The following is a 23606-nucleotide window of genomic DNA, read 5'->3' as shown; positions in this document are numbered from 1 at the left end:
ACTAATAACTTCTTGCATTCACCATAAAGTATATATTAATGTGGAGAATAAACACAAGAAAAAACTGATTAGTAAAATTTATGGAATGTTGTAAGATTGTACCAATAGCATTTCTGTAGAGAGTAAATTTTTAAGCAGGACAAAGCTTTATTCTGTACACTACTGTATTATCATTTAACCACTATATATCCAAAAGATTTAGTTCAGAAATGGTGTTAGCATGATGGTTTGAAGCTAGTTGTGACTAATGTAAAGTGTTTAACTTTTTACCTAGAAATGCTGAGCTGTGATATTTAATTGACTTGTTTTAAAACTCTGTACAGGTATTCATATGATCTTAAGAATTACCACCTTATATACCGAGTATGATTAGCAGAAACAACTTTCTATTTTTATACCTAAAGATTTTAGTTTTTTTTAACAATAATTAGTCTGTATTTTTTTGTTTTTGCTTAATAAATATAAATAAAAACTATTTATTGCTAACTTTATAAATGTATATTCTTAGGCAGTATTTAGATGTCCAGGTTTCCAGTACCAGCATTCAACAAATTATTAGCAGTTCTATGTTAATACAGTGGAACCCCGGTTTTCATCTTTAATTCGTTCCAGAAGGTCGACTGAAAACTGATTGTACGAAAACTGAAGTAATATTTCCCATAAGAAATAATGCAAAAAAAAATTAATCCGTTCTAGACACCCAAAAATATTATAAAAAAATACATTTTATAGAGAATAACTATAGTTTTACATACAGAAAACAACGAGAAATAAATATAAAGCACTAATGAAATGGATAAATGAACATTTAAATCACTTGACCTTTGTTGAAGACTCTTGTTGCATTTGGAAGATGGCAAGGAGGGGAGAGGGAGGAGAGGTTATCTCTACTCCTTCTACCACCATCACAACCACTATCACCCTCTACCATTATCATTACCACCCTCTACAAGTAAACAAGTAACAAAGGCAGAATGAGTCACAAATGTATGAGCGGCCGAGTGTCGTGGGCAGGCAGACGCGTCTGGTATGGACGATTTCCAAGCAGATGTACAAAAATGGGGAAAATTTCGCTGAAAAAAAGTGGTCGAAAACTGAATTGTACGATAACCAGACTGGATGAAAATCAGGATTCCACTGTAAATGTTTCTTTGCCCTATTTTTAAAAGTTGCATAAATTTTGTTTGCCAAATTTAATTACATAATAACAAAAAATACAAGCAACAGTAAAATCCATATGGTTATCGATTCTATTTTATTTGTAATTAACAGCCTATTAGTATTTTAAAATTATAACTATACCACAATATAACTGTTTGTATTTTGTTTGTTTTTTACATTACCTGGCATGATAGTTAACCTTTTTATACAAAAGGGTCTATTCTTGCAGGTACTCTGAGGAACGAGATAGTGATGAAGCTGCCTTGTACCGGCGCCCTCCCAAGCCTCCACAAGAACCCACTTCTCAGTTCTTTGAACCTTCCTTTCATGATGACTCACTCAAGACGTACTGCACTGAAGGTACTCCATATGAAACTCCTTATAATTTCTCAACAGCTACTTCCATGACAGACCTCCGGGAACCAGCCATCAAAGAAGCGGAAAGAGAAGGCTCGCCAGCACCCAGTACAGATGAGGTGAGCTGTTTACAATGTACATTTGTGTGAGATTCATCATTTATTTATTTCCCAAATGAAGAATAAAAGTCAAAAAAATCAATCAAAGAAAATTCTTTAGACTATGTTTCTGTCTGACCTGGAAAATTGAGTCATTGGTGATTTGATATTGGTACTGGATGGATAAAAACATTTGAGTTAGATGTGAATTCTTAAATGAAATATGAATCAATATAATTTGTTATAATAAACACCAAATGTAAATTTCTTAATAAAGTGTATGTTTTATTATATCTAAAGAAAAAGAAGGAAAATGAAAGCAAAGTTGAAAGCCTGAAAAATGTAGAAGATTCTGATGATGCAAAAGACACCCTTGAGCCACTACCATCGCACACTGGCCTCCCAGTTAAGAGTGGTTTGAGCTCTGGCATGATAACACCAGACAAACCTATTACATACTGTGTTGAAGGAACACCTGTTTGCCTCTCAAGATTCTCATCAGTTTCTTCATTAACAAGTGGAGAAATTAATGCTAATAATAATAGGTAAGATATTTAGAGGTTTTTGTATGATTTTAATGAGTACAACATATTTTATATTGGATATAATATCCTTAGTTTCATTGAAATCTTGGCTAAAGTTCTTTAGATTTCTTAAGGGTAAGTCATTCAGTATTAAAAGTGTATTAAGCTCACAGCATGCCCAAATTTTGGAAATGAAAGAAGTCCATCATTGAATATTATCACTTCATAAATAAACAATGCATCTCAGGTTTTTTTTTATATCATCATCCATCTCCTGCCAAGGCACACTAGCTGGATGTTTTTTAGAAAAAAACAAAACAAAACACCGAGTCGTTTATAAGATCATACTGAAATAAACATGAAAATTTACTATTATGATTCGATAATCTTCATTAAAAGTTTTTTCTGTCATACAGTTTGTGATAATAATAATAATAATAATAATAATAATAATAATAATAATAATAATGTAGGTTGACTTTTGTATATTATATGAAATATTTAATAATTTTTATATTAAGATCATTTTTATTATTTTTTTAAATAAGGTTATTATTTTTCCACAGAGATGGTCTTTTGGGAGAGTTGTCAGTAGAAGGAGAGCACAAGCCTCAGGATACAAGCAGTGAGGAAAAGAAAGCCAGACAGGAGGAGTACCAAGGCGAGGAGATAGAGGATGCTCATAGGGATGGAAGTCACACTCCTTCATCCCAACATTTAGAAAGACCAGAGGGTGAGACTTGCCGGTCATCATATATTTACTATTCTAGCATAGTTTTTGTACAAAGTTAAATTTAAACTAAGTAATCACAATCTTGCATAAAATTCAGCTTGGTTCGGAGTAATAATGACAAGAATTATATAACACACTTTGTTGGAAGAAAAACAAAACAGACATGGCTTACACAAATTATGTAAAAACATTGGACAAATGCGAGCATGTATAGCAGTAATATCTCATAAAATAAAGTCCAGAGGTGTAACAGGTCAATCAGACAAGTGGATATTTCATTTTTTAATGAACTTGTTGAAAAAAATGATAAGTAAGTTAAAAACAAATCACACATAAGTGCACTAGAACCCTCAATTTGGCAAGGCACTGCCCTGGTACTGTACTCTCTCATCCTTATAGAAGACAAATCACAGCTTCAGTTTATTTTTATAAGATCATACTGAAATAAACATGAAAATTTTCTCAGTTTGCAACACTGAAAAATTCGTAAGTTGTGTATTTGGAAGCAAGATGATCTGACTCTGGTTTCCTCTATACACATTCATAACTTTACTGCTTGTTACACAAAAAGTGACTGTCACTCCAAACCACTGACTTCCACTTTTCCTTGTCCCATTTAATGTATTACTTACAAAAAACTACTCTGTTGGCTCTTTCCTTAGCAATGAGAAGTAGCTTGCATACAGTCTTGAAGGTATGATACCCTAACTTAATTGTGCAAATGGCATTGTACTGTCCTATCACTACACTTTTCTAGCAACTGGGGATTTAATAACTTCAACTTATGTGCAGTTAATGTAGGATTGTTTTCCAACTGTCTTTTAACCATCATGTATATCCTAGGACTAACAGACTTCATGCTCCCTGATCTTGGCTTTATGACTGGAATCTCTACCCCACCACTGTCATGGAAAAATCTCACCCATTTCTTCATGGCCCCTTTTTTACAGAGCCTCAAAAGCAGCAGTTTCACTTTTTTTTTTACTAATGTAGTGTTGTTATAGCGGCCTACAGATTACGTGTAATCTGTAGGCCACACACCATTATTGCAAATAATTGGCAAAACAAAACAAAGCTTAAAAACTTCAAAAACTAATAAATACTGGAGAGTAGATATTCAACAACAGATTCCCACAAAGACTAAATGACAACTGAGGTGCCACTTGGTAATATTTCCCACAGTCATATACTCAGTAGCCTTTGAGGATACAGTAATTACAAAAGCTATTTATCCTTGAGGCAAATTTGGATATGAAGCAGTTTAAGTCAAATATTTGCACATGTGCATTCGAATTTACAATGCCCATTGTAATCATTTTAGAGAAATACATTTCCATGTAGAGAACTTGGCAAAGATTTGAATCAGATTAGAATTAAAGAAGGGAGTAATTATTTAAGAATGTATATAATAGAATTTTTTTTTTTTTCAACAAACCAGCTGTATCCCACCAAGGCAGGGTGGCCAAAAAGAAAAACGAAAGTTTCTCTTTTTAAATTTAGTAATTTATACAGGAGAAGGGGTTACTAGCCCCTTGCTCCTGGCATTTTAGTTGCCTCTTACAACACACATGGCTTACGGAGGAAGAATTCTGTTCCACTTCCCCATGGAGGTAAGAAGAAATAAACAAGAACAAGAACTAGTAAGAAAATAGAAGAAAACCCACTGGGTTGTGTATATATATATGCTTGTACATGTATGTGTAGTGTGACCTAAGTGTAAGTAGAAGTAGCAAGACATACCTGAAACCTTGCATGTTTATGAGACAGAAAAAAGGACACCAGCAATCCTACCATCATGTAAAACAATTACAGGCTTTCATTTTACACTCACTTAGCAGGATGGTAGTACCTCCCTGGGCGATTGCTGTCTACCAACCTACTACCTAGGATAATAGAAATTTCTTTCTTTCAACACACCAGCCGTATCCCACCGAGGTGGGGTGGCCCAAAAGGAAAAACAAAAGTTTCTCCTTTCATATTTAGTAATATATACAGGAGAAGGGGTTACTAGCCCCTTGCTCCTGGCATTTTAGTCGCCTCTTACAACACGCATAGCTTACGGAGGAAGAATTCTGTTCCACTTCCCCATGGAGATAAGAGGAAATAAACAAGAAACAAGAGCTAGTAAGAAAATAGAAGAAAACCCAGAGGGGTGTGTATACATATGCTTGTACATGTATGTGTAGTGTGACCTAAGTGTAAGCAGAAGTAGCAAGACGTACCTGAAACCTTGCATGTTTATGAGACAGAAAAAAGGACACCAGCAATCCTACCATCATGTAAAACAATTACAGGCTTTCATTTTACACTCACTTGGCAGGACGGTAGTACCTCCCTGGGCGGTTGCTGTCTACCAACCTACTACCTAGGATAATAGAAATATAGTATTTAAATATTAAGTAAATAGCAATTGTAGCAAAGAAATAAATAGTAAAACATAAATTTAAGTAACATAAGAGATGCCATTCATCATTATTAAGAGTACATTGGACTGCAATGTACATAGGAAATAAGCTTTATTATTAGACCAAAGATTTTGTCATTATATCTCAATGAGCATAACTTTTTTTAAGGGAACCAATATCTAGCCGAATTCATCAACTCTAAAGTACTGTAACTGACTTTTCGTTTTTACAGCCAACTGTAATTTGCAAGAATTTCCATATTTTCAAATATTTAAGAATTTTTGTTTTATTTTTGCTGAATAAGATTATTCTTCAGTAAAAACAATAGCAGTATATTTGAGTATGTATGTATGTATGTATGCCTGCACTCTGAAGGAGGGGTGTTAATGTTGCAGTTTAAAAACTGTAGTGTAAAGCACCCTTCTGGCAAGACAGTGATGGAGTGAATGATGGTGAAAGTTTTTCATTTTCAGGCCACCCTGCCTTGGTGGGAATCGGCCAGTGTGTTAATAAAAAAAAAAAATAATAATATTGCTATAAATTAGCATTTTTGTTTCTTGCAGGAAAGAGTGTCCACTATGAAGAGACGCCTCTCATGTTTTCTCGAGCCACTTCTGTTTCATCACTAAGTAGCTTTGAGGTTCAGTCCATCCATGATGACCACAGCTCTGTTGTTTCAGACTTCAGGTACAGTATAGAAAATGAATTAATTTATAATTGATGCAGCAGGCATAAAGTAAAGGCTGAGAAGCATAATTTTCAAAATGGAATACTTAAAGTAAATTTGCATAAGGAGAAAGTAGAGGTAAGAAAATTAAAAATATAGAGAGGGAAAAATAGCATGGTATGTTATGCCCCCTATGATTTTATAATACAGTAGGGCCCCACTTATATGGCGGGTTAGGTTCCAGGCTATCGCCGGAAAGCAGACATCGCCGGAAAGCAGAACGCTATTTTTTCCGTTTATAAATGCCAGACAACAAGTTTACTCTATACTATATTAAGTTAATAATAGAACTGGGCATTAAAAAACACAAAAACTAAAATACATACACAGTACACTCATTACTTATCTTAAAGTATTTGTAATTTTAATGTAGTGCGAGAGGTGAGTTGCACTTATTTGTAGGAAGTCAGGTGTAGGTAGCCCTGGTTCCCCATCTCACACTTAATATATTTAAAACAGCCCAGAGAGGTAAAATACACATACAGTACACTCATTATTTACCTTAAAATATGTGTAGTCTTAATGTAGGAAGAGAGGTGAGTAGTATTTATTTGTAGGAAGTCAGTGTAGGTAGCCAGTAGGTGTAGCCTGCCTGGGCTACACCTACCGGCTACCTACACTTTAGATGCCATCATAAACGAAGGGAGAAGTAATGAATAATTCATCCCGAAAATTGTAAACAAAAGCGGAGTGGGGGAGTGGCTGGGCCAAACACAGATTCATACACGTTTTCTCTGGTGACTGAGCAGAGAAAACGTAATGTTGTCCCTCCGCCCGGCTACCACACAGGTCCACAAGTATTATTATCAGAGCACATACAAAATATGCAGTAAATGTCAGACAACAAGTTTATACTAACTTATATTATAAAGTTAGCAATAGAAATAGGCATTAAAAATGCAATAAAAGGTAAGATACAAACAGAGTACACTTATTACTTACCTTAAAATATTAATATTAATCTGTGAGAGGCGAGTGGCAGGGTGTTTATTGAATAAAATCAGAATGGCACACCATCATCCTCTAACTTGGCACTTAAAGCATGTACATGTTGTACAAGTTAGTATAGAATAAACAAACAGCAACACACCATTTTTAGAGTGAATGAAGATATTATTATTGTTATTATTATTATTATTATTATCATCATTATAAAAAGCACTAAACCCACAAGGGTCATGAATTGCTATATATAGAGTGAAGGCATACGAAAAGAATATTTTTCTACAGTTATCCCCCAGTGTTTGACTAGAGAAAACGTAATTCTTCCGACACTACCTACACAGCTGCTTTGTAAACAAATCTCATATTTACGTCAGTTTTTATTCTGTGAGTGTATGTATCATGTTCATGTGCTATGTAATGGGTTTCATATGTAATTTTGAGGAAAATATAGATGGATTAATGAAAATGCCTATATTAATGTAAAATAAGACATTTAATGTGCCCAAGAGTGATCATTATTACGTTGTATTGGCGTCATGAATAGAGAGACTTAGCGATTTTAATGTGTACTTGCACACCAGCACATTGTGTAAGTATATTTAGGTACAGGTACACATAAATATAATTATCAGAGTACATGTAAAATATGCAGTAACTTTAAAACACTTGAAATTTTGGAAAGTTTCCTGACATAATAGATGTCACCGAGAATGTAAACAAACCAGGTGGGGCGCACCGTATTTGAAAGACCGCTTGCCGTATAGCAAATTTTGGTCATAATTTGACATCACCGTATTAGCGGAATGCTGTAAGGCGAAACGCCGTAAAGCGGGGCATTACTGTATGCAGTTTATACAGGTTGAGTATCCCTTATCTGAAATTCGAAAAGCTCTGAAATCTGAAGCTTTATCGAGTGCTGATATGATACCACAAATGGAAAATTCCATTCATAAGAATATAAGAATGGAGGAACACTGCATCAGGCCTACTAGCCCATACATAACACTTGGGAGGTTCCCAAGTGTTATGCCAATCTTTGCATACCCATACAGTTGCAATACGTGACCTCACACACCCTGGGTGGGGCTCTGACACTCTCTTGGTGCCGGTTTGTTAGCATCAGTCATCACTGCCAGACCTACTTGCATTAAACACTGTGAATACCTGTTTTGTGATTATTCTCTGCTCTGTGGTGCAAAGATACTGTTGAAAATGTCAAAAAGATCTACAGATATCCCTATGGGTAACAGGAATAAGAAAAAAGTAATGTAATTAAAACAAGAGATTGTAGATGGAGACTGAAAGTCTGCCTTTGATGGCTGTTGTTATTTTTTAACAGGTATTCAGCAGATGCTGCTGTGTTGGTTTTGTTAATAAAAATATTGTATAAAACCATTTTCAGCCTATGTGTATAAGTTCTCCATGGGGAAGTGGAACAGAATTCTTCCTCCGTAAGCCATGCGTGTCGTAAGAGGCGACTAAAATGCCGGGAGCAAGGGGCTAGTAACCCCTTCTCCTGTATATATTACTAAATTTGAAAGGAGAAACTTTCGTTTTTCCTTTTGGGTCGCCCCACCTCGGTGGGATACGGCTGGTACGTTGAAAGAAAGAAGAAAGTGTATAAGTTGTATATGAAATTTATAAATGGATTTCATGTTTAGGCTTGGGGGTCCCATCCCCAAGCTGTCTCATATTCCAGATTCCAAAAAAATTCTGAAATCTGAGACACTTCCAGCCCCAAGCACTTTGGTTATATAAGGAATACTCAAGGTATATACAGTTATGCAGTGCCGGGAAGGGCATTGCCTGCATTCTGAAAAAGGGGGTGGGGATGTTGCAGTCAGAGGGTAATCTGAATTGTAATACCAGTAAACTTCTGGTAAGGCAGCGATTGAATGGATGATGGTGAATGTGTTAACTCTTTTTTTGGGTCACCCTACCTTTGTGGGAAATGGCCGTTATGTTAAAATAAGCTGTATATAAATAAATAAATACTTTCATTGTTGAATTTACTCACATTAAACTTATAAGCATCACATGTCTTGTCGTTTAACTTTTGCATTCAAACCTGTATGTAGTGTAAGTAAATGTCAGTACATATTACATGTAATAAAAAAGATGCAGCATTCATGTGTATTTATACATCATGTCACTAATAATAAATATTTTCCTTTTTCCAACAGTCGGTTTACCAGTGGTGCAATATCCCCAAGTGACCTTCCAGATTCCCCAAATCATACAGTTCCACCAAGTCCAAAAAGGTCTCGGCCTCCTTCACAACCCTTTAAACCACCACCAACCCAAGGTTAGCTATAAAAAAAAAATTATATTCTCATCTGTCTTCAGAAAATCTATAAAACTAGGGATTAATCCGGAAATTTTTTTGAAATTTTTACTTTATTACATATATTAATTAATGTTATTAGTATGTACATTAGCAATACTTATGTGCTTTGAGTATAATGTGATAAACCACACTTTTTTGGAAGCAACCAACTTATAAATTCCTCAAGAGGTTTATTAAGCATAACTTGTAAACACATGACTCATGAAATCGTAATGACATGATTGCAAACAAACCATACCATGGGTGGGATTTGAACCCGAGTTTTGAGACTCTCTGACCGCGGGTTCAAATCCCGCCCGTGGTATGGCTTTTTTTTTTTTTCCCCAACAAGCCGGCCGTCTCCCACCAAGGCAGGGTGACCCAAAAAAGAAAGAAAATCCCCAAAAAGAAAATGCTTTCATCATCATTCAACACTTTCACTACACTCACACATAATCACTGCTTTTGCAGAGGTGCTCAGAATATAACAGTTTAGAAGCATATATGTATAAAGATACACAACATATCCCTCCAAACTGCCAATCTCCCAAACCCCTCCTTTAAAGTGCAGGCATTGTACTTCCCATTTCCAGGACTCAAGTCCGACTATATGAAAATAACCGGTTTCCCTGAATCCCTTCACTAAATATTACCCTGCTCACACTCCAACAGATCATCAGGTCCCAAGTACCATTCGTCTCCATTCACTCCTATCTAACATGCTCACGCACGCTTGCTGGAAGTCCAAGCCCCTCGCCCACAAAACCTCCTTTACCCCCTCTCTCCAACCCTTACGAGGACGACCCCTACCTCGCCTTCCTTCCCCTATAGATTTATATGCTTTCCATGTCATTCTACTTTGATCCATTCTCTCTAAATGACCAAACCACCTCAACAACCCCTCTTCAGCCCTCTGACTAATACTTTTATTAACTCCACATCTTTTCCTAATTTCCACACTCCGAATTTTCTGCATAATATTTACACCACACATAGGTAGTAGGTTGGTAGACAGCAACCATCCAGGGAGGTACTACCGTCCTGCCAAGTGAATGTAAAACAAAAGCCTGTAATTGTTTTACATGGTGGTAAGATTGCTGGTGTCTTTTGTCTGTCTCATAAATATGCAAGATTACAGGTATGTCTTGCTACTTCTACTTACACTTAGGTCACACTACACATACATGTACACGTTTATTTATACACACTCATCTGAGTTTTCTTTGATTTTATCTTAATAGTTCTTGGTCTTTTTACTTTTCCTTTTATATCCATGGGGAAGTGGAATAAGAATCTTTCCTCCGTAAGCCATGCGTGTTGTAAAAGTCAACTAAAATGCCGGGAACAATGGGCTAGTAACCCCTTTTCCTGTAAAGATTACTAAAAAGAATAAGAAGAAGAAAATTGTCAAAGTGGGAAGTCTGAATGTGCGTGGATGTTGTGCAAATGATAAGAAAGAGATGATTGTGGATGTTATGAATGAGAAGAAGTTGGATGTCCTGGCTTTAAGTGAAACGAAGCTGAAGGGGGTGGGAGAGTTTCAATGGAGAGGAATAAATGGGATTAGGTCAGGGGTTTCAAATAGAGTTAGAGCTAAAGAAGGAGTAGCAATAATGTTGAACGATAAGCTATGGCAGGAAAAGAGGGACTATAAATGTATTAATTCAAGGATTATGTGGAGTAAAATAAAGATTGGATGTGAAAAGTGGGTTATAGTAAGCGTGTATGCACCTGGAGAAGAAAGAAGTGTAGAGGAGAGAGAGATTTTGGGAAATGTTGAGTGAATGCGTGGGGAGTTTTGAATCAAGTGTGAGAGTAATGGTGGTTGGGGATTTAAATGCTAAAGTGGGTAAAAATGTTATGGAGGGAGTAGTAGGTAAATTTTGGGTGCCAGGGGTAAATGTAAATGGGGAGCCTTTAATTGAGCTATGTGTAGAAAGAGATTTGGTAATAAGTAATACATATTTTATGAAAAAGAGGATAAATAAATATACAAGGTATGATGTAGCACGTAATGAAAGTAGTTTGTTAGATTATGTATTGGTGGATAAAAGGTTGATGGGTAGGCTCCAGGATGTACATGTTTATAGAGGGGCAACTGATATATCGGATCATTATTTAGTTGTAGCTACAGTTAGAGTAAGAGGTAAATGGGAAAAGAGGAAGGTGGCAACAACAAGTAAGAGGGAGGTGAAAGTGTATAAATTAAGGGAAGAGGAAGTTCGGGGGAGATATAAGCGACTGTTGGCAGAAAGGTGGGCTAGTGCAAAGATAAGTAGTGGGGGGGGTAGAAGAGGGTTGGAATAGTTTTAAAAATGCAGTATTAGAATGTGGGGCAGAAGTTTGTGGTTATAGAAGGGTGGGGGCAGGTGGAAAGAGGAGTGATTGGTGGAATGATGAAGTAAAAGGTGTGATAAAAGAGAAAAAGTTAGCTTATGAGAGGTTTTTACAAAGCAGAAGTGTTATAAGAAAAGCAGAGTATATGGACAGTAAAAGAAAGGTGAAGAGAGTGGTGAGAGAGTGCAAAAGGAGAGCAGATGATAGAGTGGGAGAGGCTCTGTCAAGAAATTTTAATGAAAATAAGAAAAAATTTTGGAGTGAGTTAAACAAGTTAAGAAAGCCTAGGGAAAGTATGGATTTGTCCGTTAAAAACAGAGTAGGGGAGTTAGAAGATGGGGAGAGGGAGGTATTAGGTAGATGGCGAGAATATTTTGAGGAACTTTTAAATGTTGAGGAAGAAAGGGAGGCGGTAATTTCATGCACTGGCCAGGGAGGTATACCATCTTTTAGGAGTGAAGAAGAGCAGAATGTAAGTGTGGTGGAGGTACGTGAGGCATTACGTAGAATGAAAGGGGGTAAAGCAGCTGGAACTGATGGGATCATGACAGAAATGTTAAAAGCAGGGGGGGATATAGTGTTGGAGTGGTTGGAAAGTATGGATTTGTCAGTTAAAAATAGAGTAGGGGAGTTAGTAGATGGGGAGAGGTATAACGAAAGGATTATTTGGTCTTCTGGTAGCGGGTAGTTAATGATACATCTTCGGAGGCTTCTTACTTTATTGAAAGGTCGTGGTGGGTACACAAGGTTGTGTGTTTGTGCCCATGGCCCGGGCAGGGCCATCCCACGAGAGAGAGCTAGGAGTACTTGTGTCTTCCTGCTAGGCCGCTGTGTGAGTGAGGCAGAGGCAAGGGCAGGCAGGCTGGCATGCCCACCGAGAGGCCTGGCTACAGAGGGCAGCACCTGAGTGGCACGAAATATGAACTAAGCTGGCAGACAGCATGGGCTGTCTGTGCAGACAGTACAGGCTGTCTACAGAGGGAGGTATTAGGTAGATGGCGAGAATATTTTGAGGAACTTTTAAATGTTGAGGAAGAAAGGGAGGTGGTAATTTCATGCACTGGTCAGGGAGGTATACCATCTTTTAGGAGTGAAGAAGAGCAGAATGTAAGTGTGGGGGAGGTACGTGAGGCATTACGTAGAATGAAAGGGGGTAAAGCAGCTGGAACTGATGGGATCATGACAGAAATGTTAAAAGCAGGGGGGGGATATAGTGTTGGAGTGGTTGGTACTTTTGTTTAATAAATGTATGAAAGAGGGGAAGGTACCTAGGGATTGGCGGAGAGCATGTATAGTCCCTTTATATAAAGGGAAAGGGGACAAAAGAGATTGTAAAAATTATAGAGGAATAAGTTTATTGAGTATACCAGGAAAAGTGTATGGTAGGGTTATAATTGAAAGAATTAGAGTTAAGACAGAATGTAGGATTGCGGATGAGCAAGGAGGTTTCAGAGTGGGTAGGGGATGTGTAGATCAAGTGTTTACATTGAAGCATATATGTGAACAGTATTTACATAAAGGTAGGGAAGTTTTTATTGCATTTATGGATTTAGAAAAGGCATATGATAGAGTGGATAGGGGAGCAATGTGGCAGATGTTGCAAGTATATGGAATAGGTGGTAAGTTACTAAATGCTGTAAAGAGTTTTTATGAGGATAGTGAGGCTCAGGTTAGGGTGTGTAGAAGAGAGGGAGACTACTTCCCGGTAAAAGTAGGTCTTAGACAGGGATGTGTAATGTCACCATGGTTGTTTAATATATTTATAGATGGGGTTGTAAAAGAAGTAAATGCTAGGGTGTTCGGGAGAGGGGTGGGATTAAATTATGGGGAATCAAATTCAAAATGGGAATTAACACAGTTACTTTTTGCTGATGATACTGTGCTTATTACAAAAAAGTAATTTTTAAATGAAGAGAGAGATGTTAAGATTTACTCCTTTTGTAATAAAGAGTTCGGGATACATAAATACACACATTAATAAATTAATCTTTAATATATAAAAATCAACTATCTTTGGTCTAGAGGTATTTGAACTATGATATAATAATAATATGTACATGTTACTATAATAAATTATAATCAGCATTTTACTAAAATATAATTAATAACCCTACACAGGGTACAACTCTTGACACTACTGTCACTATATATATATATATCTCTATGCTAAAACAATAAATTATAAATAACATTTTTATAATAATAAATTACAATCAACTGCCTCTCACGACACGAAGTCAGTCACACGACACTGTTCAGTGTACACTACAACCAGGCCATCTTCAGTGTCCCACGACACCCTTTTCATCTCAGTGTTCCACTACGGTCCTGTGCATATCTCAGTGTTCCACTCCATCGTACGTCCCTCAGTGTCACACTACGGTCCTGGCCCAGTTCAGTGTAACACTCCAACCTTTTCTTCATGTAATGTCCCACTAAACAGCATCTGACGACTCCGGCCCACAGTTGATCAACGTAGACGGTGAGTCCACAGACATCACCGGTAGTCCAGTAAATCCTCTCCAAAGGCGGTTGACACACCGCTAGCCGAACACCATGCTGCAAGCTCACTGAATGCGGCCGTCAAGTAACTGAGGCCAACAGACTCAGTGAGCTGCGGTGAGCGGTTCTTCTAACGCCAGTAGATAGGTACGATTCGGTGGTCAGGTACCTACTGCATACACGTGTACCCTGAGGAGTTCAGGTACTTAATGTTGAAGCCAGTAGACGTGTACCCTTCGGTGGTCAGGTACCTACTGCTTAGGTGTGTACAGCGAGGCGCTCAGGTACATAATATTTCTAAAGCCAGTAGACGTGTACCCTTCGGTGGTCAGGTACCTACTGCTTAGGTGTGTACAGCGAGGCGCTCTGGTACATACTGTTACTAAAGCCAGTAGACGTGTACCCTTCGGTGGTCAGGTACCTACTGCTTAGGTGTGTACAGCGAGGCGCTCAGGTACATAATATTTCTAAAACCAGTAGACGTGTACCCTTCGGTGGTCAGGTACCTACTGCTTAGGTGTGTACAGCGAGGCGCTCTGGTACATACTGTTACTAAAGCCAGTAGACGTGTACCCTTCGGTGGTCAGGTACCTACTGCTTAGGTGTGTACCGTGAGGCACTCAGGCTCTTACTGCTCTAAGGCCGGCTCAGCAGCCCCCACATTGGGTTTGATGACGCACCCAGTGGTACTGCCGGCCGGCAGGTTAACTATTTAACCGCTAGTTTGGCAGGGGCCGCAACACCCCCACCACAAAAGGACCGACACACAAAGATCAATGTAATATGTATCCCGAACCGTCATCCCGGATATGATCGTCCAGAAATCATTCTAGATAATCATTATCCTCCCGGACAGGCCACTCATATATTACAAAAAAAGTAATTTTTAAAAGAAGATGGTAGCAAGATTTTTCTCTTCTCCTCCTTCTGTTTTCTCGCTTCCTCTGGGGTAGTCCTTTTAAGTATATTTCTTTCTTCGAGCTCTTCAGCCGTGGGTCGTAAACTCAAACGTCTTGTGAGCTTGGCACCGATCGCTTCTCTAAATTCCTTCCTATCATTCTCGGACTGTACAGGGATGATATTTCTATCAATGAGGTCTTGTTTGTTGGGTCGGCACTTTAGTTTCTGAGCAAGGCTATCTCTTCTCGCCACTTTTGTGGCGTCATCCTCATCATCATCATCGTCACGGTAGAGTATAGGTCCATCCTCGTCGTCGTCGTCCACTCGAGACTCTTGCAACGAGTTGGGGAGGACAGTGTTGGGAGGAAGGTAGGTGAAAGGAACACTGTTCTCCTTATTTTCCCCTGATGACTTGTCTCCGTCTCCTCTGCTATAAGAGAACCGGATGGGCTTGGTGCTGTTGGCGTCTTGTCGCACAGACAGAGGCTTACTACCGTCCGTGGGCGTGCCCGCAGGGGGAGTACCTGCTGACCCATTTGCTGTTCCTGAGGGATTCTTTTTCTTAAGCGCTGATTTGAGAGGCTTGGCATCCAGCCTGGGCTCTCTTGCAGGCACCTCTTCCACTTGAGAAGTGTCAAAGTGGCCGAGGCTACTGTTAAAATAGACGACGCCGTCCACGTCAGTTCCTTCGTCATCGTCTTCAACGTCGTCATCACCATATTCAGAGTTGGAAAGATTGTGGCCCACTGCATTTTGCACTCCTGCTCCTGCCACCGAGGTCGGGGGATGATATGGCGGGGGCGGGTGACTCCTGGGGTGGACCACAGGTGATGGAGAGGAAAACATTGGAGGTGGAGGAATGGGCCCAATCTCTGATACAGGTATTGGAGGCTCCGGGAGGTGAGCAACATGGACGGTGAGTCCACAGACATCACCGGTAGTCCAGTAAATCCTCTCCAAAGGCGGTTGACACACCGCTAGCCGAACACCATGCTGCAAGCTCACTGAATGCGGCCGTCAAGTAACTGAGGCCAACAGACTCAGTGAGCTGCGGTGAGCGGTTCTTCTAACGCCAGTAGATAGGTACGATTCGGTGGTCAGGTACCTACTGCATACACGTGTACCCTGAGGAGTTCAGGTACTTAATGTTGAAGCCAGTAGACGTGTACCCTTCGGTGGTCAGGTACCTACTGCTTAGGTGTGTACAGCGAGGCGCTCAGGTACATAATATTTCTAAAGCCAGTAGACGTGTACCCTTCGGTGGTCAGGTACCTACTGCTTAGGTGTGTACAGCGAGGCGCTCTGGTACATACTGTTACTAAAGCCAGTAGACGTGTACCCTTCGGTGGTCAGGTACCTACTGCTTAGGTGTGTACAGCGAGGCGCTCAGGTACATAATATTTCTAAAACCAGTAGACGTGTACCCTTCGGTGGTCAGGTACCTACTGCTTAGGTGTGTACAGCGAGGCGCTCTGGTACATACTGTTACTAAAGCCAGTAGACGTGTACCCTTCGGTGGTCAGGTACCTACTGCTTAGGTGTGTACCGTGAGGCACTCAGGCTCTTACTGCTCTAAGGCCGGCTCAGCAGCCCCCACATTGGGTTTGATGACGCACCCAGTGGTACTGCCGGCCGGCAGGTTAACTATTTAACCGCTAGTTTGGCAGGGGCCGCAACAGTGCTTATGGGAGATTCTAAAGAAAAATTGCAAAGGTTAGTGGATGAGTTTGGGAATGTGTATAAAGGTAGAAAGTTGAAAGTGAACATAGAAAAGAGTAAGGTGATGAGGGTATCAAATGATTTAGATAAAGAAAAATTGGATATCAAATTGGGGAGGAGGAGTATGGAAGAAGTAAATGCTTTCAGATACTTGGGAGTTGACGTGTCGGCGGATGGATTTATGAAGGATGAGGTTAATCATAGAATTGATGAGGGAAAAAAGGTGAGTGGTGCATTGAGGTATATGTGGAGTCAAAAAACGTTATCTATGGAGGCAAAGAAGGGAATGTATGAAAGTATAGTAGTACCAACACTCTTATATGGGTGTGAAGCTTGGGTGGTAAATGCAGCAGCGAGGAGACGGTTGGAGGCAGTGGAGATGTCCTGTCTAAGGGCAATGTGTGGTGTAAATATTATGCAGAAAATTCGGAGTGTGGAAATTAGGAAAAGGTGTGGAGTTAATAAAAGTATTAGTCAGAGTGCAGAAGAGGGGTTGTTGAGGTGGTTTGGTCATTTAGAGAGAATGGATCAAAGTAGAATGACATGGAAAGCATATAAATCTATAGGGGAAGCAAGGCAAGGTAGGGGTCGTCCTCGAAAGGGTTGGAGAGAGGGGGTAAAGGAGGTTTTGTGGGCAAGGGGCTTGGACTTCCAGCAAGCGTGCGTGAGCGTGTTAGATAGGAGTGAATGGAGACGAATGGTACTTGGGACCTGACGATCTGTTGGAGTGTGAGCAGGGTAATATTTAGTGAAGGGATTCAGGGAAACCAGTTATTTTCATATAGTTGGACTTGAGTCCTGGAAATGGGAAGTACAATGCCTGCACTTTAAAGAAGGGGTTTGGGAGATTGGCAGTTTGGAGGGATATGTTGTGTATCTTTATACGTACAGTGGTCCCTCAATAATCGACCGGCCTGAAAGTCGACCATTTCGGAAATCAACCGGTTTTTTCGACAAAATATTGACTCGGAAATTGACCGAAATTCGTTTATCGACCCGTCTCGACCCGTCATCCCAGACGCGTATGCAGGAGGTAAGCGGGCCTCGACCCGCCTCAGCCTTCCTTCCCAGCCAGTGTGCCATTGTTTACCAGTTAGCGGCGGTCCTCTCACGTGCTCCAGTGAAATATTTCATAATATTTCATTTATTTTAGTGCTTGCAAGTTATTTAAGTGCTAAATAAGCTACCATGGCTCCAAAGAAATCTCCTAGTGCCAAACCTTTGGTAAAGAAGGTGAGAAATACCATTGAATTTAAGAAAAACATCATTGAACAATATGATAGTGGCGTACGTGTGGGCGAACTGGCGAGGATGTATAACAAAAATCATTCAACCATATCTTCCATCATAGCCATGAGAAAGGAAATCAAGGACGCTGTTGTTGCAAAGGGGGTAAATATGCTGACAAAAATGAGATCACCAGTACTGGAAGAGGTTGAGAAGTTATTATTGGTATGGATAAATGAGAAACAATTAGCAGGAGACAGTCTTATGACCTCGATTATTTGTGAAAAGGCTAGGCAGTTGCATGAAGATTTGGTAAATAAATTGCCTGCAAATAGTGGTGAAGTGAGTGATTTTAAGGCCAGCAAAGGCTGGTTTGAGAGATTTAAGAAGCGTACTGGCATACACAGTGTGGTAAGGCATGGTGAGGCTGCCAGTTCGGACCACAAGGCGGCTGAAAAATATGTGCATGAATTCCAGGAGTACATAGAGGCTGAAGGACTGAAACCTGAACAAGTGTTCAATTGTGACGAAACAGGCCTCTTCTGGAAGAAAATGCCAAAGAGGACCTTCATTACACAAGAGGAAAAGTCAATGCCAGGACACAAGCCTATGAAAGACAGGCTGACGCTAATGTTCTGTGCTAATGCTAGTGGGGATTTCAAAGTGAAGCCGTTACTAGTGTACCATTCTGAAAATCCCAGAGCATTTAAGAAAAATAATGTTATGAAGAGTAAATTGTGTGTGTTTTGGAAATCTAATAATAAGGCATGGGTCACGAGGGAAATTTTTGAAGAGTGGTTCAATGAAGTGTTTGGCCCTAGTGTGAAGAATTACCTCCTGGAGAAGAAATTGGATCTCAAGTGCCTGCTAGTAATGGACAATGCACCTGCTCATCCACCAAACTTGGATGACCTAATTCTGAAGGAGTTTGGGTTCATCTCAGTAAAGTTCTTGCCCCCGAATACCACTCCTCTCCTCCAACCCATGGACCAGCAGGTCATTGCAAACTTTAAAAAACTGTACACCAAAGCAATGTTTGAAAGGTGCTTCAATGTGATCTCAGACACTCACTTGACCCTACGAGATTTTTGGAAAGAACATTTCAGTATTTTCCATTGTGTAAGCCTTATAGGTAAGGCTTGGGAGGGAGTGTCTACCAGGACTTTGAACTCTGCTTGGAGAAAATTGTGGCCAGATTGTGTCGACAAGAGGGATTTGGAAGGGTTTGGGGCTGACCCTGATGAGCCTATGTCAGTTTTGAACTCTATTGTGGCACTGGGGAGTTCCATGGGGTTGGATGTGAGTTTGGAGGATGTGGAAGAGTTGGTGGAGGACCACAACGAAGAGCTAACCACTGAGGAGCTGCAAGAGCTTCAGCAGGAAGAGCAACAGATCGCAGCTCAGAATCTTGCTGCAGAGGAGGAGGAAGAGAGATGGAAGAAGGTGCCTTCTTCAGAAATTAAGGAGATTTTTACTATGTGGGGTAAGATGGAAAGATTTATGGAGAAACATCACCCAGAGAAGGATGTTGCAAGCCATATCGGCAACTTGTACAGTGACAGTCTTGGCCCATTTTAGGGAAGTTTTAAAGAGACGCCAGAAACAGAGCTCTCTGCACAGTTATTTTGCGAGACAGGACTCCAGTGACTCTCAAGCTGGTCCTAGTGGCATTAAGAAACAGAGAAAAGAAGCAACCCCAGAAAAGCAAATGGTACCTGAGGTGTTGCTGGAAGGGGATTCCCCTTCCAAACTATAAACAATCCACTCTCTCCTCCTCCTCCAGTCTCCCATACACTAAGAAGAATCTCCAATAAAGGTAAGTGTTATGCTGTTAATGTTTCATTCATCATTTCCCATTGTATTGTTTATGTACTACATGAATATTTCATGTAAAAATTTTTTTTGTTTTAATACTTCTGGGTGTCAGGAACGGATTAATTGAATTTACATTATTTCTTATGGGGAAAATTGATTCGTAAATCGACCATTTCGATAATCGACCGGCTTCCAGGAACGGATTACCGTCGATAATCGAGGGACCACTGTATATGCTTCTAAACTGTTGTATTCTGAGCACCTCTGCAAAAACAGTGATTATGTGTGAGTGTGGTGAAAGTGTTGAATGATGATGAAAGCATTTTCTTTTTGGGGATTTTCTTTCTTTTTTTGGGTCACCCTTCCTCGGTGGGAGACGGCCAACTTGTTGGAAAAAAAAAAAAACATTGCCCTTAGACAGGACATTTTAATAATGTGTTATAAAGTAAGCTTGAATAATTTTTTAGTCAAATCTGAGAGAGTTTTGTAGATATATATTGTTTCCTTATATTTTACTTTCTTTTTGGGTCACCCTGCCTCGGTGGGAAATGGCCAACGTGCTAAAAAAAATTTCAAGTGGTATATTCATAACCCATGCTTGTTGTGAAATGAAACAAACGTATCTGGTACATACAATCCTGAATATGTGTAGTAAACTATGATAGTCATAGTACTTGATGGTTTTTACAATTAGTGTTTAGGTTTCAGGGAATGTAATGAGTTTCTTCAGAAGGGTCCTGATCAGTTTCATTTAAATAGCTGCATTAGCAACATTGCCTGATTAAGTATCACCAAGATAGCTTGGCCTCGGGACTAGCTGCAAAGGTTGAATACTTTTCCTTATTGTTTATAAGCTGTTTATAGGATGATGGAATAAAAAGATGGTGCTTCAATGTTAATGTTATGTAAAGAAAGTAGTCATTGTTAGGCACAGCAATATACAAATTTCCATGAATATTCTTGCATATGGGAGTGAACCAGTTTACTGCTAGTATTGTAACTAGTATTTAAAATATTATTATTTGTTACCTGTTTAATTGTATGACCCCCCAGGGCCAAGAACAAGTACAGGAGTGTTTAGTGAGGCTCCAAGAGCATGGGTAGAGGAAGGCACTCCAGTTGAATTCTCCCGAGCCACTTCATTGTCATCACTCACAGTTGATGATGATCTTCCCATATTAGATGATGGTGTCCCCAGGGTTAGTTTCTTAACATTATGCAAATCTAGCTAACCTGGATTATTCTTATTTCATCTTGCTTTCATTGTGAAATATTCTTTTCTTTGTATAATACTGATCACTCATTTAATTGTATTAGTTTATCCAAGTATTTACTTTTTTTATTATTAATTACTTCATCTAACTATTAATATCACTGAGCTTTTGCTATTTCTCAAAATAATGTATGGCGCAGTATAATTTTTTATCAAGTTACCTTGTCTTTTTTTTCCATATCTTGAACCTCTCCAGTATATCCAGTTTTCCTGTACATAAGTAGAGAAATTTCATATAGTAGGGTAAGCCATTGATTGTGTTCCTAGCTATAAACTTTCAGTTGTGAATGTAGAATGCTGGCATGTCAGCCAGGTAACTTACGAAAGGATTCAAGGAAACTGATTAACTGGACTTTAGTCTAGGAAGTGGGAAGGGCTGTTCCTACACTTTGAACAGGGGGTGAGGATGTAGATGAAAAGACCCTAGTGCATGCACTTAGGACATCATATCCAAGTTTCGGTCCAGGAACTCGGCACACTTCATATAGAATTGATCCTGTGAAGCATAAAAGAGTCATTTCATCTAGTACCCTTGTTATGGGTAGGGATATTGCAGTCAAAGGGTAATTTGAATGGTGATGTCAGCACACTTCTAGCAAGACAGCAGTTAAATAAATCGTGATGGAAGTATGTTCTTCGGGTTACCTTCTCTTGGTGTGAGATGGACATTGAGGTAAAAACAAAGGAGGTATAATTCAGAGAGCAGAGGAGGGGCTGTTGAGGTGGTTTGGGCATTTAGAGGAGCATAAATCTGAGAGGAAGGATGGAGCAGTAGAAGTTGTCCCAGAAAGGACTGAAGGGAGGGTGTGAAGGAGGTTTCTGGTGATAGGGGCTTGAGCATCCAGCAGGTATGTGTAAACATGTTAGATTGGAGTGAATCGAGGCAAGAGTATTAGGGATTTGATTATTGTTGGAGTATGAGCAGTGTAACATTTATGAAGGGATTCAGGGAACCTGGTTAGCTGGACATTAGCTTGGAAGTGGGAAGTGCAGTGAATTTACTCTGAAGGAGGGGTAAGGATGTCACAGTTCGGAGGGCCATTTGAATTGTGATATTTGTGCACTTCTCACAAGACAGCTATTGAATGAATGATGGTGATTTTTTTTTTTTTGTGACACCCTACCTTAGGGGGAGATGGCCTGTGTGGTATGTATGTATGTATGTATGTATGTATATGTATATGTATATGTATATGTATATATATATATATATATATATATATATATATATATATATATATATATACATATATATATATATATATATAAATATATATATATAAATATACATATATATATATATATATATATATATATATATATATATATATATATATATATATATATATTTTTTTTTTTTTTTTTTCAACAAGTCGGCCGTCTCCCACCGAGGCAGGGTGACCCAAAAAAGAAAGAAAATCCCCAAAAAGAAAATACTTTCATCATCATTCAACACTTTCACCACACTCGCACATTATCACTGTTTTTGCAGAGGTGCTCAGAATACAACAGTCTAGAAGCATACACATATAAAGATACACAACATATCCCTCCAAACTGCCAATATCCCAAACCCCTCCTTTAAAGTGCAGGCATTGTACTTCCCATTTCCAGGACTCAAGTCCGACTATATGAAAATATATATATATATAGATATATAATTGGCAGAGAGCATGCATAGTTCCTTTGTATAAAGGCAAAGGGGACAAAAGAGAGTACAAAAATTATAGGGGGATAAGTTTGTTGAGTATACCTGGTAAAGTGTATGGTAGAGTTATTATTGAAAGAATTAAGAGTAAGACGGAGAATAGGATAGCAGATGAACAAGGAGGCTTTAGGAAAGGTAGGGGGTGTGTGGACCAGGTGTTTACAGTGAAACACAAAAGTGAACAGTATTTAGATAAGGCTAAAGAGGTCTTTGTGGCATTTATGGATTTGGAAAAGGCGTATGACAGGGTGGATAGGGGGGCAATGTGGCAGATGTTGCAGGTTTATGGTGTAGGAGGTAGGTTACTGAAAGCAGTGAAGAGTTTTTACGAGGATGGGGAGGCTCAAGTTAGAGTATGTAGGAAAGAGGGAAATTATTTCCCAGTAAAAGTAGGCCTTAGACAAGGATGTGTGATGTCACCGTGGTTGTTTAATATATTTATAGATGGGGTAGTAAGAGAAGTAAATGCGAGGGTCGTGGCAAGAGGCGTGGAGTTAAAAGATAAAGAATCACACTTAAAGTGGGAGTTGTCACAGTTGCTCTTTGCTGATGACACTGTGCTCTTGGGAGATTCTGAAGAGAAGTTGCAGAGATTGGTGGATGAATTTGGTAGGGTATGCAAAAGAAGAAAATTAAAAGTGAATACAGGAAAGAGTAAGGTTATGAGGATAACAAAAAGATTAGGTGATGAAAGATTGGATATTAGATTGGAGGGAGAGAGTATGGAGGAGGTGAATGTATTCAGATATTTGGGAGTGGACGTGTCAGCGGATGGGTCTATGAAAGATGAGGTGAATCATAGAATTGATGAGGGAAAAAAGGTGAGTGGTGCACTTAGGAGTCTGTGGA

At 39.3% G+C, this 23606-nt stretch overlaps 2 protein-coding genes across 10 annotated transcripts in view; one reads left to right on the top strand and one right to left on the bottom strand.

Moving 5' to 3' along the window:
- LOC128693860 (adenomatous polyposis coli protein-like) overlaps positions 1–23606 on the top strand; it is a 551448-nt gene that overhangs the window by 481890 nt on the left and 45952 nt on the right. For all 9 annotated transcript variants that reach the window (XM_070091007.1, XM_070091006.1, XM_070091003.1 and 6 more), the window contains 6 exons: positions 1391–1637; positions 1917–2161; positions 2707–2873; positions 5842–5965; positions 9134–9255; positions 20830–20975. In XM_070091007.1, coding sequence (XP_069947108.1) covers positions 1391–1637; positions 1917–2161; positions 2707–2873; positions 5842–5965; positions 9134–9255; positions 20830–20975 — 1051 coding nt within the window. The remainder of the gene's footprint in view (positions 1–1390; positions 1638–1916; positions 2162–2706; positions 2874–5841; positions 5966–9133; positions 9256–20829; positions 20976–23606) is intronic.
- Positions 14977–15922, bottom strand: LOC138853532 (phosphatase and actin regulator 4-like). Its single transcript, XM_070090748.1, has one exon. It carries the CDS (start codon positions 15859–15861, stop codon positions 14977–14979), a length of 885 nt encoding a protein of 294 aa, XP_069946849.1. The 5' UTR covers positions 15862–15922.

The sequence above is a fragment of the Cherax quadricarinatus genome, chromosome 33 (assembly GCF_038502225.1).
Source record: "Cherax quadricarinatus isolate ZL_2023a chromosome 33, ASM3850222v1, whole genome shotgun sequence".
In the NCBI taxonomy this organism is placed as follows: domain Eukaryota; kingdom Metazoa; phylum Arthropoda; class Malacostraca; order Decapoda; family Parastacidae; genus Cherax; species Cherax quadricarinatus.
Note: the sequence above shows the minus strand (reverse complement) of the source record. Positions and strands in the feature narration are given on the sequence as shown.

Excerpts from the sequence above, each read along its gene's own strand:
- LOC138853532 (XM_070090748.1), bottom strand. The coding sequence starts at position 15,861 with ATGTTTTCCTCTCCATCACCTGTGGTCCACCCCAGGAGTCACCCGCCC.